General features: G+C 40.5%; 1 protein-coding gene across 1 annotated transcript in view; it reads right to left on the bottom strand.

The window, feature by feature from the left end:
* Positions 1-19,531, bottom strand: part of ADGRG7 (adhesion G protein-coupled receptor G7) — a gene marked incomplete at both ends in the record, with an annotated part of 90,302 nt that overhangs the window by 47,752 nt on the left and 23,019 nt on the right. The window contains 2 exon segments of the mRNA XM_082247968.1: positions 4,698-4,817; positions 10,730-10,846. Coding sequence (XP_082104094.1) covers positions 4,698-4,817; positions 10,730-10,846 — 237 coding nt within the window.

The raw sequence follows: 19,531 nt of genomic DNA, 5'->3' as shown, positions 1-19,531 counted from the left end.
CATTTGACATAAGTTATGGTGAACAAATGAGTGAAATATAGAGATTAATGAGATAGATAGATAGATAGATAGATAGATAGATAGATAGATAGATAGATAGATAGATAGATAGATAGATAGATAGATAGATAGATAGATAGATAGATAGATAGATAGATAGATAGATAGATAGATAGATAGATAGATAGATAGATAGATAGATAGATAGATAGATCAGTTGTGGTTAATTTTCTTGATCAAGGGGGAATATATGGCCCCTGACATCACCAAAAGGCCTCACATAAATTTCTGTTGTAATGCTACAGAGATCTGAGATATTCAAAGACTGCAAACATGCTGGGGGATTTGTTGAAGACTGGGAACATGATTCAGGAAACAGAGGGCCACACAATAGGTGCCAGGGGTCACAATATATCAACTAGGTCATATGAATCGTCCATCTCACACATGACATAATATTTAACTTCTCTAAATAATTTTTCAAGGCCAGCTCTACCAAAAGCATATCATTTGAAAGTAGTAAAGGTAGCATGGCAAGGGGGAGGCAGGTTGTTCTTTAACAAATATATATATACACAGGTGCATCTCATAAACTTAGAATATCATCAAACAGTTCATTTATTTCAGTAATTCAAAAAGTGAAACTCATATATTGTATATAGATGTGTTACACACAGAGTGATATATTTCAAGCATTTCTTTCTTTAAATTTTGAATGTATCGCCCTCCTAGGTAGGTGCTAGTGAAAGAGTAAAGTTTTTGGCTCTGTCTGCCTATCAGAGGAGCAGCAGGAAAATCTATATTGCTTTTTCCCTACTAGAGAGCAGGATCTGTGAGTTAGGTCTGCTCAGTGTGTTCAGTAGTGATTCATTGAGTCTAGATAGTGTTTCCACACTGGTAAAATAGGAAAGCATGATGGACAGTGGGAGGAAACCTAACCAATGAGTGCACAGGCCTTGATACAGTCCCAGTGATTGGTAGAGACTGGCTGTCTCAGTGCATTATGGGAAGCTGTATAAAAGCCAGGAGCACATGTGCTGCGGGGGTCTTTGGCTGGTGAGCAGAGTCCCAGAGGGAGGGTGGCGGCTGCCTCCTCCGTAGCAGTGGCATGTGGTCACAGGCAGTCAGCCTGGGGACCAGAGGAAAGGAACAGAACCCAGAGGTCCAGAAGAACTGACTGGAGGGGTAGAGGCACTGGAGACCCTCTAAAAACAGTATTGTGAGTACATGGGATCGTGTCTAGGGGCCTGACTTGAGGGGGGCCACCCCGGTGTAAGATGGACCGAAGAGGAATGGGTGTCAGTCTGTGGAGTGAAAGGGGATACCAGGCAGTTATCCCAAAGATAATCTACCTAACTGAGTCGTCTGAACAGAGACTTAACCTAAATTCATCTAGTGGCAAGGTGAATCTGCAGCCTGGCTGCATCTTCAGATAGGAGTCCTCATCCATTGTGAATAGTTCTATTTGGAGTATCCCACTATTCCCTTCTCCCATCCCTATTTAAAATTAAACACCAAAAACAACTGCATACCCCTGGACTGAACATTGGCTGAGCCAAAGAAGTAAAGTGTTAATCTGTGAATGTTGCTAACGGTAACCCAGGGAGACCCAAAAGTGTGTTATTCAGAAGTCCTCAAGGGGGCAGTGCTACATGAAGATTATGGCTTACATCTAGTGAAAACACAAAATTAGAATATTGCATAAGACCAATAGAAAAAATAAAAGTATTTTTAATATAGAAATGTTGGCTTACTGAAACATAAGTCCATTTACAGTATAGTATGAACTCAATACTTGGTCAGGGACCATGAATTACTGTATCAATGCAGCGTGGCATGGAGACGATCAACCTGTGGCACTGCTGAGGTGTTATGGAAGCCCAGGTTTTTTTTGATAGCAGCCTTCAGCTCATCTGCATTGTTGGGTCTGGTGTCTTTCATCTTCCTCTTGGCAATACCCCACAGATTCTCTATGGGGTTTAGGTCAGGTGAGTTTGCTGGCCAATCAAGCACAGTGATACCATGCTCTTTAAACCAGGTATTGGTACTTTTGGCAGTGTGGGCAGTTGCCAAGTCCTGCTGGAAAATTAAATCAGCATCTCCATAAAGCTGGTCAGCAGAGCAAAGCATGAAGTGTTCTAGAATTTCTTGCTAGAGGGCTGCGCTGACTTTGGACTTGATAAAACACAGTGGACCAACACCAGCAGATGACATGGCTCCCCAAATCATCACGGACTGTGGAAACTTCAAACTGGACCTCATGCAACTTGGATTCTGTGCCTCTCCACTCTTCCTCCAGACTCTGGTACCTTGATTTTCAAATTAAATGCTAAATTGTCCATTCTGTGATGATTTGGGAAGCCATGTCATCTGCTGGCGTTGGTCCACTGTGTTTTATCAAGTCCAAAATCAGCAAGGCCCTCTGCCAGGAAATTCTAGAGCACTTCATGCTTTCCTTTGCTGACAGCTTTATGGAGATGCTGATTTCATTTTTCAACAGGACTTGGCACCTGCCCACACTGCCAAAAGTACCAATACCTGGTTTAATGATCATAGTATCCCTGTGCTCGATTGGCCAGCAAACTAGCCTGACCTAAACCCCATAGAGAATCTGTAGAGTATTGTCAAGAGGAAGATGAGAGACACCAGACCCAACAATGCAGATGAGCTGAAAGCCACTATCAAAAAAACCTGGCTCCCATACCATCTCAGCAGTGCCACAGGCTGAACAGCTCTATGGCACAATGCATTGATGCAGTAATTCATGCAAAAGGAGCCCTGACCAAGTATAGAGTGCTTGCTATACTGTACATGGACTTACTTTTCAGTAAGCCAACATTTCTGTATTAAAAACCTTTTTTTTTTATTGGTCTTATGTAATATTCTAATTTTCTGAGATACAGAGTTTTGTGTTTTTATTAGCTGTAAGCCATAATACTCAAAATTAAAAGAAAGAAATGCTTGAAATATATCACTCTGTGTGTAACGTGTAACGCATCTATATAAAAAACTTTTTGCATTGAATTACTGAAATAAAAAATAACTTTTCAATGATATTCTAATTTTATGAGATGCACCTGTATATGTATATATGTATATATATATATATATATATATGTGTGTGTGTATGTATGTATATATATATGTGTGTATGTGTGTATATATATACAGTATATATATATATATATATATATATATATATATTGAACTTTTGTGACTTGATTTTTTGTTGGTTTAAAATGTAAGTTCCACCAAACTGCCCAAAACATTACAATGCCACACCATTATAGTGTCACACTCACCTGATAGATATTTCCTAGACTTTAATGCGTTATAGGGAAGTAGCAACTGCATGAGTGAAAAATGTGGCATAACCTTGTAGTGAAACAAAAACTGCTGCTAGCAGTCCTTGCCACTGGAGCTTAAATATCAGTTAAACGTCTTATTATCCCAGGAGTGGAACAAATGTTCCTCTATTTCTGAGGCTTTCAATGCTACTGAGCACAATGCTTGGTGCCAATACCAATTATCCTATTTCCTTCATTCTCTCCCTAAACCATACCAATTTCTGAGAAAATTGGCATCTTTTGAGGATGTTTGTTGGGACCCCAGGCCATGCAACACTGTCTATCCTTTTCTTACCAAACTCTTGTGACTGCACACTCACGAGCTGACCCTGGATTTCTTAATAAATAATAAAGGACCTTCAGGTCACATTAACAGAAGACCAAAAGAGTAGAATATTGTTCTTTGCCCCTAAAGCCTCCATTTGTAATAAATATCAGGAGATCTCATACAAGATGGTGGCCAGGTGGAATAGGACCCCGTCAGTCCAAGCTCTTTCCACAGTCCTATTTGTTGGCATTATGGAACACATTCAGGCTCTCATTTTACATACCTTCTGGGATTGTCCTTTTCTAAAACCCTGGATAGTAAGGCAACTTACAGGATTCTATCTGACTGATAACCTGGCCACCATCCTTCTCAAGCTTACGCCCATGCCACGGAAAAGATACAAATATCCTTGTTACTTCATCCATTACATGTTGCCAGGGCATGCATTCCCAGTACCTGTAAACAATCTGTACCACTGACACTTCAACAGTGGTTCGCCAGGGTGAATGATATCTAAACTATGGAAGACCTCACTGCAGCCCTCAGGGATAAATCAGCAGACCATACTAAGAAATTGTATTATTGGGAAGAATTAAAATGCTCCTCCAAATTTCAACAAATGTATTCAAGAGTCTAGTTCCCCTCCTCCCCGACCCCCCCCCCCCTTTTTTCCTAATAACCCATACCTCCTTAGGTTGGAGTCCTCACCTCCACCCCTTCCTCCATTCCCAAACCCAATTCCTATAACCTAAGGCTTTTTCCCCACTTATAAAATGTAAAAATTTGAGTGGCTTCACTGAACACAATACACCAAAGTATACAGCTACTCCTTGCTGTATTATCTGTCATTGCATTTTGCATGCTTGGATTATAGCATGGGGTCAGCTGCCTTGTGTATTTTCATAGCTTGTTTCAAATTGTTTGTTATTTTATGTGGTTCTTAACTGCCTTTTCTTGTTCTGATGAAACTTTCAACTAAATAAAGAATGTTTGAAAAAAAAAAATCAGCTAAATAGGTATAAAAACTGATGCCCACCAAAAATTGAATCAGTTGGTCTTCATAAAGATTTAGCAATACTTGCCATTTACAGATGTATTGTCGCAAAGTTCCTTTGAATAACCATACATGCCAAGCAGAATTCTTTCAAATTCATAACATATACTGCTGTGATCACAAACATTCCTGGGTGGACAAAAGTTTTCTGAAAAGGAAAAGTACATTGAAATTGCCATTGTTAGATAAAGGGGTCTCTTTAAGAGTAATATGTTGCAGTTTTGTGTATACTGTATATATGGTGTATGGAGAATAGATGCACTAGACCTGGGGTGAAGAAGCGGCACCTGAAATTCCCTGAACCTTGGGAAATTAGAGATGTGAGCAATGTGAAGGTGCGCTAATTTTTACTCATAATAAATAAACAAATATTACACATTAATGAGTTATTCCAAAAACCATGTACTGTCACGCTGCTTGGTCCGCGCTGCAGGCGGTCAAGCTCTCCTGTGGCATACATGTACTTTCAAGCTGTGACCATTCCAATCTTATGTAAGTGCAATATTTTTTAATTTCAATAAAGGTTTTAAGGATAATGCACTATTGGCCGATTTTGTTACTTATGCTATGCTGTGCCAAATTTGGAATGTCCGGTTTCATCTGTGAGGAGCCCAGTGTCTGAGGGAGGTGTTAGCATCTGATGTATGCACTGAGGCTCAGCCCATCCAGTTTGGAGACATCCATCCACACTGATTCAAATCTGGCTTGGCTTTACCAGTGGGAGGTCTTGTGTCAGTATTTGTGGCGGCCGTCATCATCTGATGTACTCAGCGCGGCTTAGCTGATTGATACAGTATATACCTGCACTGGAGTCTGGTAAGCAGCCATCTATTTGTGTGAGCACCGTGGGGTTGCATGTAATACCTGAGGGTGTCAGTTGTGTGGAACTACTGCTCACCATTCCATCGCTGCCAGAATCCTTTATGAACTTTCCTTTCACAGTATCTACACATTCATTTTCTTTCATTTTGGACTTTGAGCACTTTGTTTCAGCTCTCAGCACAACGATTGATTGAGTACTCATCACCATTTGTTTTTGTGCACATTGTTTTGGTTCTTTTTTATTTTTAAAGTCCCATACATTTTGTATCCCAGTACAAAGTTTTTATTACTGACTTGATCATGGTTTTTGAAAAGCCATGTCCACTTTAACTCATATATGTGTAAAATGTGTTTATTTATTATGAGTAAGAATTAGCGCACCTTCACATTTCTCACATACAGTCAGGTCCATAAATATTGGGACATCGACACAATTTTAATCATTTTGGCTCTATACACCACCACAATGGATTTGAAATGAAACAATGTGTGCTTTAACTGCAGACTTTCAGCTTTAATTTGAGGGTATTTACATCCAAATCAGGTGAATGGTGTAGGAATTACAACAGTTTGTATATGTGCCTCCCACTTTTTAAGGGACCAAAAGTAATGGGATAGATTAACAATCATAAATCAAACTTTCACTTTTTAATACTTGGTTGCAAATCCTTTGCAGTCAATTGCAGCCTGAAGTCTGGAATGCAAAGACATCACCAGACGCTGGGTTTCATCCCTGGTGATGCTCTGCCAGGCCTCTACTGCAACTGTATTCAGTTCCTGCTTGTTCTTGGGGCATTTTCCCTTCAGTTTTGTCTTCAGCAAGTGAAATGCATGCTCAATCGGATTCAGGTCAGGTGCAGGTGGCCATTGCATAACATTCCACTTCTTTCCCTTAAAAATTCTTTGGTTGCTTTTGCAGTATGCTTCGGGTCATTGTCTATCTGCACTGTGAAGCGTCATCCAATGAGTTCTGAAGCATTTTGCTGAATATGAGCAGATAATATTGCCCGAAACACTTCAGAATTCATCCTGCTGCTTTTGTCAGCAGTCACATCATCAATAAATACAAGAGAACCAGTTCCATTGGCAGCCATACATGCCCATGCCATGACACTACCACCACCATGCTTCACTGATGAAGTGGTATGCTTTGGATGTTGGTCCAGAACTGTGAAGGCTTATTTAGATGTTCTTGATCTGGCCAACTGTTGTGAAGGGTGTTTTCCTCACCAGGGAAATTATTCTTCAGTCATCCACCACAGTTGTTTTCTGTGGTCTTCCGGGTCTTTTGGTGTTGCCGAGCTCACCGGTGCGTTCTTTCTTTATAAGGATGTTCAAAACAGTTGATTTGGCCACACCTAATGTTTTTGCCATCTCTCTGATGGGTTTGTTTTGTTTTTTCAGCCTAATGATGGCTTGCTTCACTGATAGTGACAGCTCTTTGGATCTCATATTGAGAGTTGACAGCAACAGATTCCAAATGCAAACCGCACAGTTGAAATGAACTCTGGACCTTTTATCTGCTCCTTGTAAATGGGATAATGAGGGAATAACACACACCTGGCCATGAAACAGCTGAGCAGCCAATTGTCCCATTACTTTAAGGTCCCTTAAAAAGTGGGAGGCACATATACAAACTGTTGTAATTCCTACACATTTCATCTGATTTGGATGTAAATACCCTCAAATTAAAGCTGAAAGTCTGCAGTTAAAGCACATCTTGTTTGTTTAATTTCAAATCCATTGTGGTGGTGTATATATCCAAAAAGATTAGAATTGTGTCAATTTCCCAATATATATGGACCTGACTGTATACTGTATATATACTGTACAAAATTATAAACGCAACACTTCTTTTTGCCCCCATTTCTCATGAGCTGAACTCAAAGATCTAAGAAAACTGGGATTCATCCGTGAAGAGAACACCTCTCCAAAGTTCCAGACACCATTGAATGTGAGCATTTGCCCACCCAAGTTGGTTACGACGGCGAACTGCAGTCAGGTCGAGACCCCAGTGAGGACAACGAACATGCAGAGATGAGCTTCCCTGAGAAAGTTTCTGACAGTTTGTGCAGAAATTCTTTGGTTATGTAAACCGATTGTTGCAGCAGCTGTCCTGGTGGCTGGTCTCAGACGATCTTGGAGGTGAAGATGCTGGATGTGGAGGTCCTGGGCTGGTGTGGTTACACGTGGTCTGCGGTTGTGAGGCAGGTTGGATGTCTCTGAAACGCCTTTGGAGGCGACTTGTGGTAGAGAATTGAACATTCAATTCACGGGCAACAACTCTGGTGGACATTCTTGCAGTCAGCATGCCAATTGCACGCTCCCTCATAACTTGCGACATCTGTGGCATTGTGCTGTGTGATAAAACTGCACATTTTAGAGTGGCCTTTTATTGTGGCCAGCCTAAGGCACACCTTTGCAATAATCATGCTGTCTAATCAGCATCTTGATATGCCACACCAGTGAGGTGGATGGATTATCTTAGCAAAGGAGAAGTGCTCACTAACACAGATTTAGACAGATTTGTGAACAATATTTGAGAGAAATAGGCCTTTTGTGTACAAAGAAAAAGTCTTAGATCTTTAAGTTCAGCTCATGAAAAATGGGGGAAAAAATAAAAACGTTGCGTTTATAATTTTGTTCAGTTTATATACAGTATCTCACAAAAATTAGTACACCCCTTACATTTTTCTAAATATTTTTTTATATCTTTTTATGTGACAACACTGAAGAAATTACACTTTTGCTACAATGTAAAGTATTGAGTATACAGCTTGTATAACAGTGTAAATTTGCTGTCCCCTCAAAATAAGTGCGTCTTGCCTAAAGTCAAGCATGGTGGTGGGAGTGTCATGGTCTGGGGCTGCATGAGTGTACACTCGGGAGCTACAATTCATTGAGGGAACCATGAATGCCAACATGTACTGTGACATACTGAAGCAGAGCATGATCCCCTCCCTTCGGTGACTGTGCTGCAGGGTAATATTCCAACATGATAATGACCCCAAACACACCTCCAAGATGACCACTGCCCTGCTAAAGAAGCTGAGGGTAAAGGTGATGGACTGGCCAAGCATGTCTCCAGACCTAAACCCTATTGAGCATCTGTGGGGCATTCTCAAATAGAAGGTGGGGGAGCGCAAGGTCTCTAACATTCACCAGCTCCGTGATGTCATCATGGAGGAGTGGAAGAGGACTCCAGTGGCAACCTGTGAAGCTCTGGTGAACTCTGTGCCCAAGAGGGTTAAGACAGTGCTGGAAAATAATGGTGGCCACACAAAATATTGACACTTTGGGCCCAATTGCGACATTCTTACTTAGGGGTGTACTCACTTCTGTTGCCAGGGGTTTAGACATTAATGGCTGTGTGTTGAGTTTTTTTTAGGAGGCAGCAAATATACACTGTGATACAAGCTGTACACTCACTACTTTACATTGTAGCAAAGTGTGACTTCTTCAGTGTTGTCACATGAAAAGATATAAAACTTTTTTACAAAAATGTGAGGGGTGTACTCACTTTTGTGAGATACTGTATATATATATATATATATATATATATATATATATATATATATATATATTAGTATTTATAAGCATTAAACGTTTAAAAACATTCCTTCTTTACAGGGGTCCATTTAAAATTCAGCAGTGTGGCCACTGCTTTAAGAACAGAAAAAAAACTGCAATGTACTTTGTAGATGTGTTTAGTATTCTGCCAGGTATGGGGACTCTAAAGTTGGCAGATTACTAAACAAAATAACTTAAATTAATGGAACTTAAAAAAAAAAGTAATGTCAAAGTCATATGATCACCTTTTCTCCAATCACAGCAGAGTTCCCTCAGCTGCATTAGGCTGCATTTATAAAAGGGCAGGTTAGGATATGCAGCAGTACTGCAAAGTATAACTCAGTGTAGAAAGCAATATCCGCTCTCTATTAGGAATGACCCCTTCGTGTAAATATGAAATGTTGCATACAAATATCTTGTATTTTCATATGCAGCCAAAAGGTGGCGCTTCCCAGTGAACTAAGCAGGGCCCCCAGGGGAGTCGTCTCTCTTGAACCCTTAAACCTTTTGGTAAGAGGAAATCTCCCTCATTCTTCAGTTGGAGGCTAGCATGTTAAGAGACCAGGATCAGGGGATTCTGAGCCCAACAAGAGTTGACTGCACACAATTTAAAAATAATGAAAAAAATAGAAACAGACTATTTTTTTTACAAAATCTGCTAATATACTCTAACCAGGAAAGGGGACATGGTAGGGAATAATAAATATGTTTACTTCCTAAGAAATGAGAGTGCCCCCAGCCTTATTGGTGTTATCAAGGCAGTAAAATCTAGGAAGCGCACTCCCTGGGATTACACTTAGATCTAACACCATACTGGGAATTTATATAATTGTTACTTTGTGTTACATCACTGAAGCCTAGCTCTATGCCCAATAATGCATAAAACTTCAGGAACGTTAAAGGGAACCCCATGCCTAGGGTCATCTTTATTAATGATTGGACCCTGGGCAAACATTTTCTTGGGCCCTCCTGAATCCACTTATTAACTATTTGCGGGCAGTGTGGGCTCCAGGGGCAGCTGCTTTGGGCCCCACAACAATGACTGGGCCCAGGGCAGCTGCCCCTTTTGCCTTGTGTTAAAGACGGCCCTGCCTATGCCCAGTTCCCTGCATTCACAAAACTGTAAAAATTGTAATAAAGTAAAAAAAGATCAGATTGGATTAGAATCATTGTTGGGTTTTTACGTTTTTTTAATTCTACCTGGGACCCCATTAAAGAGATTTACCCTCACTCTGATAACGATTTTACAGGAAGTAAGGAAAATCTGCAACAGGTACGCCGACAGCAATAAAAACATCAGAGGGGTTGTAGTCTTCCCCTTTAGTCTTGGTTGCTTTTGTGGAGTTCCTCTCACTTTCTGTCTGGTTGTCAGAGTAGGTGGGGGTACAGTAAGTGTGTACAGTAATTGTCTATAAGAGAGCCATGGGTAGCTGTAAAAACACAGGGTTCTAATCCTTCCAACAACAAAGAACATTTTTGGCTGGACATGCACTTTAAATCTGTCTGTCTGCCTGTCTGTCTGTCTGTCTTTAAATCTGAACATGTCTTAAGAAGAGTCTCCTAAAATGTCATTTTTTTCAGCATGGTTTTCACTTACATTCTCTTTTAAAACCAGAAGACTTACAGTATAATAAGCAATCCCATGGGATATACAGTACATAGATATACCTATTGTGCAGAGCTCCCCTGTGTAGAATTCTGTACAGCGGCATTGATTATTGATACATATTCCTTCATGTTGACATTCCAGAAGGCAGGGGGGTGGAGAGGATGGCTCAGGTGGTCCTATAAAAATATAACCAGTTTTTTTTTTTTTTTTTAAAGGTATTTATTTAAATTTTTGCATAACAGTAACAAAAAGAAAACACAAGGGCAACATCGCCCGTAAAACAAGTGTAAGGCAAGTATGTAAATTACACAAGGGTATCAGAAGACATCTTGACCTAACACCACAGAAGGGGGGGGAAGGGGGGAATAGAGAGGGACCAAACGGCAAAATATAACCAGTTTTAGTGAATTAGAAAGACATCATATTTTAGAGAACCAATAGTGTGAATATACCATTGCTGCTTTTTTTGTAATTAAAAATGATAGCCGATTTAAATCTATGTGTTTTATGGCAAAGCACATTACATGTATTGAGGCATGTGGTGGCTTTCATTTTGAATAGCGCCCCATGGACTAATTGCATACATGTTGCAACAAAAAATGTGGATGTTTTTGTTTGTTGGAAGCTGCTGTACCCCAGTTTTTAGCTGGCAGGAAACCGAGCTTTTATCACAACTTGGCTGGAAAACTACAACTCACAAGAGAAAGACTGCGTCCAGGCTTGGATATCTGTCCCAGAATGACAGCAAATCATTCTGTGTGCGGCTACAAGTGATCAGCAGCGGATGCTGTCAACTCACCATTAGTTTAAATGGGAGGAGCGGCTGATGCTAATCGCATAACCCTCTCGTTTTTGTCCAAGCCCTGGATTGATTCCGTCTTTACACTCAGGAGCCACTCAGATGACTTACAGTCACCAGCTCTCTAAAAATGAGAACCCAGCGATCAGCGGTCTTCGATCGCTCAGTTCTCTTAGACCCCTTTCACACAGCCGGTTCGTTGTCCGGATTCCTGTGGTAAGAATCTGTGTATTCTTGCTGCAGAAATGACCACGGGTTATGCGATAAGCATTGGCCATTCACCCTATTTAAACGAATGGAGGGCTCTGCGTGTGGCTACCTGCGATCAGCAGCAGCAGCTGTCAGCCCACCATTAGTTTAAATGGGATAAACAGCCGATACTAATCGCATAACCTGGTCATTCCTGCAGCAGGAAGCCACAACAAGTCGTCCGTGTGAAAGGGGCTTTAGAAGCAGCGGGGGGACATATGCAGCATCAGATCAATGCTGCATCCACCTAGGCGAGTATAATTTTTTTTCCACTACCCTATACATCTCTTTTAAAGTCAAGATATTTTGGTAATTGGAGGAACAAGTTGACCGCCCTGATGAAAAAGGACTACTGTGTGTGTTATGATCACAACCTTACTACTCTTTGCAGAACCCTTTATTATTTGTTCTTTATGTATGGTGTTCCTCTATTACAGCTAAGAATGTAGCACATTAACCACTTCTGGACCGGTAGATTTTCCCCCTTAATGACCAGGTCATATTTGGCGATTCAGGACTGCATTACTTTAATGGACAATTGCGCGGTCGTGCGACGCTGTACCCAAATAATATTGATGTCCTTTTTTTCCCACAAATAGAGCTTTCTTTAGTCTTTTGGTGGTATTTGATCACCTGTGTGATTTTTTTTTTTTTTTTGCGCTATAAACCAAAAAGAGTGACAATTCTGAAAAAATAAACATTATTTATCACTTTCTGCTATATGACATTCCCAAAAAAATTTATTTAAGAATCAAAATGTTTTAACATTTTAGGCCAATTTGTTTTCTGATACATATTTTTTGCAAAAAAAATGTAAATAAGCGTATTTTGATTGGTTTGCGCAAAAGTTATCCCGTCTACTAACTACGGGAAAGATTTCTGTCCTTTTTTTTTACTAGTAATGGCGGCGATCTGTGATTTTTAGTGGGACTGCGACATTGCGGCGGACAGATTGGACACATAACTGACATTTTTGACACTTTTGGGACATTACTACAGTAATAATCAGTGCTAAAAATATGCACTGTTACTGTAATAATGACACTGGCAGGGTAAGGGGTTAACACTGTGGGAGATACCTAGGGGCGTGTTTCTAACTGTATGGGGGTTGGGCTTGTGAAATGATCACAGAGACCTGTTTTCCTATATAGAAGGATCAGAGGAGCTCTGTGATCATTCCAGAGAGAAGAACGTTCTCTCTCTCTCAGCGGGTGGCAGGTGGCAATCGGAGCTGCCAGCCCCATGCATCGGAGTCCTCGCTGCCGAGTGGGGGCGGAAGAGTGCGCCAATGGCAGAGCGCGCTTGCCCCTAGCTGCAGGCGCGCAACCGACATAGCCCTACATCGTTTTGTGCAGGAGGGCCACCTTGCCACAGTAAATATGCGGTGGGTGGTCCAGAAGCGGTTAAAAGAGTAGTTTTAAAGCAATAAACATACATACCTAGGTGGATGCACCTGATCGTTCAGTTCTCGGTCTTCACTGAGCAGAGAGCCAGTGACTGTCAGAGCTTTCAAGTGAGCCAGACAATGATAAAATCAAGTTGACCAGAACTCTAGCTCAATTAAGAAACACTAAAAAGGTAAGGTAGGTCTCAAAACACAGTTTCACCAGCTAATATAATAACAGGAGAAGCCAATGAATCTATTAACCGCTTGCTATCCAACTGCCGTACTTATACTGTGGCAGGTCTGCTCTGTCCCACGAAATTACGTATCTGTACGTCGTTTCATGGGACCGCTAGCGGAGGCGCGCGCATGCGCAAATTGGCCATAGTGGGAGCCAATCATCGGGTCCGACGCCCACGACGTCCACCGGGCATCCGCGATTGCTCCCCGTGGAGACAGAACAGCGGTCTGCCATTGTAAACATGGCAGACTGCTGTTCTGTCAGTAATGAACACAGGGATCCTGTGTTCCTCCTATTTAGAAACACAGGTCTCTGTGTTCATTCAGCAAGCCCTTCTCCCCACACAGGTAACCCCTTCCCTGCCAGTGTCATCAGTACAGTAACAGTGCATATTTTTGGCACTGATTACTGTAGTAATGTCAGTGGTCCCCCCAAAAGTCTCAAAAATGTCAGTTAGGTGTCCAATCTGTCTGCCGCAATGTCGCAGTCCCGCTAAAAATCGCTGATCGCCGCCATTACTAGTAAAAAATAAATAAATAAATAAAAATGACAAATCTTTCCCATAGTTTGTAGACGCCATAACTTTTGCGCAAACCAATCAATTTACACTTACCTTATATACTAGCGTATAAGACGACTTTTTAACTTTAAAAACATCCCCCAAAAATCGGGGGGTCGTCTTATACGCCTAGTATAAAAATGTGAGGACTACTTTACATAGTTATTTGGGGGAGTATGTGAAGTGATTGGTGCTGCCTATGTTATATCAGTAGAGGTGTAATATATAAATAGAGTATCATCCAAAATACAGTATCATCCAAAAACCTATTTCCACATATTACTCGCAAATTATATTAAATAAATATTATCATATCTAACACATATACACAAAATATATATCATGTGCAATGGGTGCAATAAAGTGGCAAGTGATAAATATAAACAAGTAGATAATAGTAATAAATATATCAAAGTGTCTCAAAGTGCTAAGTGGTAGTGAATATTCTTTTATAGGGTAGGGGTTGAATAAATATTCTAATAGTAGTAAAGGTGAGTGTTGTAAAAAATTAATATAAATTAGAATTATTCAAATAAGGTGCAAATGCTAAAGCATACTGGTGATAAGGTGACGGAGATATTCAATGGCAAACCAAAAGCCACAGATATTGGTGAAAATAATCAAACTTAGTTAAAGTGACGTTTGTGAAAATACTCTGAGTCCACAAGTTAGTGCCTCAACATGAAAAATAAAAAGTAAAAAATTAAATATTAAAAAATTAAAATAAGTGCTGGATCAAATAGGTGGTTCAATTACTAAAAAATTCAAAATAGTCCATAAACAATTAATAAGTGCAAAGTCCAAAAAACTGTGTATATAATAAGGTGCTTTCTTGAGGTGATACGGAGTGGATGTGCGGGTGAGGAATCTTGTGCTCCCCTCTCAATATGGCCCACGCTTACCAGAGCTAAGTACCCCTACAGGGGTGGACAGCTTTTGGATAATGGGGTTCACTCCCATGTAGCAGGGGTCCAGGACCCTGGTCACCTTAGCTGTGGTCCTCCTCTCTGATCACTTCTCAGGGGTGTAATGTGGACTCATAAGCATCAATGGACATCAGTATTTCAAGGGTAATGTAAGGTAATCCCAGATCATGTGTAAAGGAAGAATGCTAAATTGTGTTGCTTTTCTCAGTGCAGGTTATATAAAGGAAGGATCCATAAACCACTCCGTCCAGCGGGGCCGATTGTTGCACAGGGCGGGGAGGATCTCCCGGTGACGCGGTGTGTCCGGTGTGGCAGTGCAGCCACTACAATGACACGTAGACGGGGAGCTGTGTGTACCGAGCGCTCACATTTTGTGATTATCTCCGTCACCTTATCACTAGTATGCTTTAGCATTTGCACCTTATTTGAATAATTCTAATTTATATTAATTTTTTACAACACTCACCTTTACTACTATTAGAATATTTATTCAACCCCTACCCTATAAAAGAATCTTTCACTACCACTTTGCACTTTGAGACACTTTGATATATTTATTACTATTATCTACTTGCTTATATTTATCACTTGCCACTTTATTGCACCAATTGCACATGAAATATATTTTGTGTATATGTGTTATATGTGATAATATTTATATAATGTGATTTGCGAGTAATATGTGGAAATAGTATTTTGGATGATATTGTATCACTTCACATACCCCCCCAAACATCTATCATATATCCCTTTTAGGGCTATATTTTGTAGTGGGCTGCAGCCAGTTTTTCTAATTCCTTTCTCCCTTTTTCATTACTGTACATAGTTAGTTTGGGCCAAGCTGGCACAAAACGAACACCCCTAATCTCTCAACCCGCTGGATGTGCGGTAATACTGAATGTACCGTAGCTTCGGCTACATACAGTATACCACGCTGAGCCAATCACGGTGAGAGCTATGTATTCTGTTAATGAATACAAAGCCTGCTCGGATTGGCAGAGTCAGAGAGGCGGGCTAATGATGTTACAACCTATGACTCAGCTAATCCGAGCTGGCTTTCAATCTATTATTAGAATACATCCCCCGCCGTGATTGGCTCAGCGCAGTATACTGCATGTACATACAGCAGGCTGAGAGATTAGGGACGTTCATTTTGGGCTGACAGATTAGTGATTGTAAACAGCCGAAGGGGGGTAGTCTTATACGGCGAGTATAGCCCAAAAATTATATTTTAACTGGAAAATTAGGGGGTCGTCTTATACGTCGGCATATACAGTATTGGGATTTTTTTTACCAACAATATGTGGCCGAATACATATTGGCCTAAATTAATGAAAAAATTTGATTTTTAAATTTTTTTTGGAGAATGTTTTATAGCAAAAAGTAAAAAATATTGTTTTTTTTTTCAGAATTGTCTTTTTCTTTTTTTTTTTTTGGTTATAACGCAGAAGATAAAAATCATACAGGTGATCAAATACCACCAAAAGAAATCTCTATTTCTGGGAAAAAAAGGACATCAATTTTATTTGGGTACAGCGTCGCACGACCGCGCAAATGTCCGGTAAAGTAATGCAGTGCCATATCTCAAAAAATGGCCTTGTCATCAAGGGCAAAATCTTCCAGTCCAGAAGTGGTTAAAGTATAACTGGGATATTTTTTCTGTAATCAAGATTACATATGTATTTTGCTTAGCTTGGTTCCATGTACATTCTTGTTACATTTTAAAAACCACTTCCCAACGGAAGTGCGCAGATATGCGTCTTCGTTGGGAAGTAGTGATATCATGATCCCGGTATCATTTTGTTCAGCCGGCTATTCTGCTATACGGCTCGTAACTCTCCATCCTCCCACCTTTACCAAGATCTCCTGTCCCACCGCGGAGCCTGGTACTAATGCGGCCAGTCACATTGGATGCACTTGACAGTCATCTCAAATTGATCTAGTGCTTTGGAAGGCAGAGAACCTGTTACAGCCTATGCCTGTTCATTCCTTGTGATAACAATAAAGTTCAACAAAAAAAATTATAGTAAAGAGACAGTGTAAAGAAAAATATTTTAAAAAAAAATATTTTTAAAGCACCCCTGCCCCCTGTGTTTAAGTGCAAATGTGAACGACAAGTAGGTCATACACTCATATGCAAACAGTGAAGGCACATATGAAATATCGCCACGAACATCAGAGCATAAGAAATAATTCTAGCACCACACCTCCTGTTTAACTCTAAATATGTAAACTGTAAAGGCTTTTAAAGCGCCGCCTATGGATAATTTAATGTACCATGGTTTGTTGCCATTCCACGAGTGTGCACAATTTTTAAGCGTGACATGTTAGGTATCTATCTACTTGGCATAACATCATATTTTATATTTGCTCAAAACAAATTGAGTATTATATTGTGTTTGTATTCACCAGTTCATTCAAGTGTATTTTTTTCCCTGAAATTTGTGTTTGGAAAACTGCTGCACAAATATAATGTGACATTAAAAATTGCAACAATTTTGCAGGGCCTTTGCTTTCAGAAAATATGTAATGTTTGGGGGGTCTAAATGATTTTCTAGTAAATAAAAATGCAGATTTTGACATGTTTGTGAGAAGTGTCAGAATTGGCTCGTGCAGCAAGTGGTTAAATGTCCCTCAATTTTGTTTATCAAAAGACAAATGCATTCTTTATCCCAGTCCAATGTTTCTTCAATTTGAATGTAAAACGTGCGGTGGGCAGCTATAATATATATTTCATCTTGTTTCGAAATTACAGTTCCCATAATTCTATTCGCCCCTTTCCTAACAGTTGGGCATTCCATGTGGGTGTCAAGTGCTGATTGGCTCCAACAAAAGCAGATGTTGCCTAGCTAAAAAAAAACAGGAGCGACGAGCAGTGCCATTGCAGGGCTGAATTACGGAGTTGAATAGGTGTGTTAATCAAAAGAAGAGGAGGCAGTGCTTTAAAGGATTTGCATCAAGTAACTGCAGACGGCTCAATGTAATGCTGTAACCATGTGGATACAAACAAGGACCACTTTGTTTTTTAAAAGAAGTGTAGAAGTGGGGTCAGTGCATCATGGATGTGCAGTAAAAATGTGTGGAAAAGGGGAGCAGTTTTTAGCACCCCTTTTCCTCATTGGACGGCGGCAGGAGCAGGCAGTTTCAAGTCCCCCCACTGACCTTTTAGCACAGGGCTCAAGGACTGACGTCATTGTCTCTGGGGAAGGTTAGCTGACCTTTTCCCGGGGTCAAGTGACCTCTTTCCCGCTGGAAAGATCCATAACTCCACTCCAGGGGTATTTAAGGGGGGTGCATCAAAAGCTCGGGCACAGTTTCCACAGAAACTGAGCTGTGGTGTTATAGGAGTCTTATGTGTATGGGTGGTTCCTGCGCTATCTGAGGTAGTGTATGTTTCCTTCTTATTGCTGCACCACGATACTGGTACCAGGAACCAGTTGATACAGAATTAAAACAATGTGGGTTTGTGGCGCGCTTCAGAAGTGAAATGTTAAAATATTAGATGATGTGATAGATATTTAAATTATTAAACTCAATAAAGTGCTATTTTTTTAAAATGACATATTCTTTTGGCTGGGGTATATTTCCACTTCAAATATAAACGTGATGACGTAAATAAATAAATGTATAAACAATCTGTGTTCCCTCTATACCGTGTTAAACATATTTAAAAGTGCTGAGTGCTTTCAATCTTCAAAAAATATTAAAGACAACCAATAAATACGTATTCCAATTGAACAATGTGCAAATAGTTGCTCCAAAAAATATAAAGTGCTTTGTGCTTTCACTCTTAAATCAATATAAATTAAATTAATAAGGTGCAGTGTTCATTAAGCCCCGTACACACGTACCGATGGTCGGCATACAAATGTTCCTCTTTTCTCCCCGGGATGTCGGTGTCTGCTGAAAAGTGCAAAGACAGCACAAGGACAGCACAAGAATTTTGTCCGCCGACTGCAGAAGTGATGTCATGTAATGGTTAACTTTCCCTGTGTTTTCTATTTTCTGAGCATGCCCAGTCTTGCAAATCTGCGGTCTGTCGGCCGAATTCTGTACTGACAGGCGAACAATCGTCCGTTCTGGTGTCGGCATACAAAAATTTTCATGTTTGCAAGAAAGACTTTTGTCCGCGGATTGTGCGCAGACATCTGTCGGAGGCACCATACTAACACGCATACAATCGGCAGATCCTTCGTCCACCGACGTTTGTATGCCGACGATCGGTACGTGTGTACGGGCCTTTAGTGTCCATTAAATATCATCCACAATATGGTGTAATTCAACTCAATCTCTTCAACTTTAAAAACCAAAACGTGCTTCTGTGCAGATAAAAGTGCTGTGACTTGCTGCCTCCACCAGGTGTCACATCTAGGTGCTCTAAACTCTCACCTTGATAAGGTGTAACATACGCCTGTGTATATAGGTTAGCCTTCGGGGTGATAATTAGGGGCTTTCACTCTTTCCAATATCCTATTCCTGCTTCCGGGTAATCCTGTTCTGTCCGTTATGTGGCTGTAGGTAGTCTTTTTAGGAGGTATGCAGGATAGTTCAATCCCTGGGTTTAGTGGAGATGGATGGTGGAGGTGGCTGCAGGCTTTATACAGAGCTAGAAGGACTCTTAATACTTTTATCTTCACTTTAAGTTTAAAGCAGGTTTATCAATTCCAATTCAGAATGCCGCAATCACTCCTTGCTGCAGTGCT

The sequence above is a fragment of the Pelophylax lessonae genome (assembly GCF_965119305.1).
Source record: "Pelophylax lessonae genome assembly, chromosome: 2".
Taxonomy (NCBI): Eukaryota; Metazoa; Chordata; class Amphibia; order Anura; family Ranidae; genus Pelophylax; species Pelophylax lessonae.
This window is presented reverse-complemented; position numbering and strand designations above follow the sequence as displayed.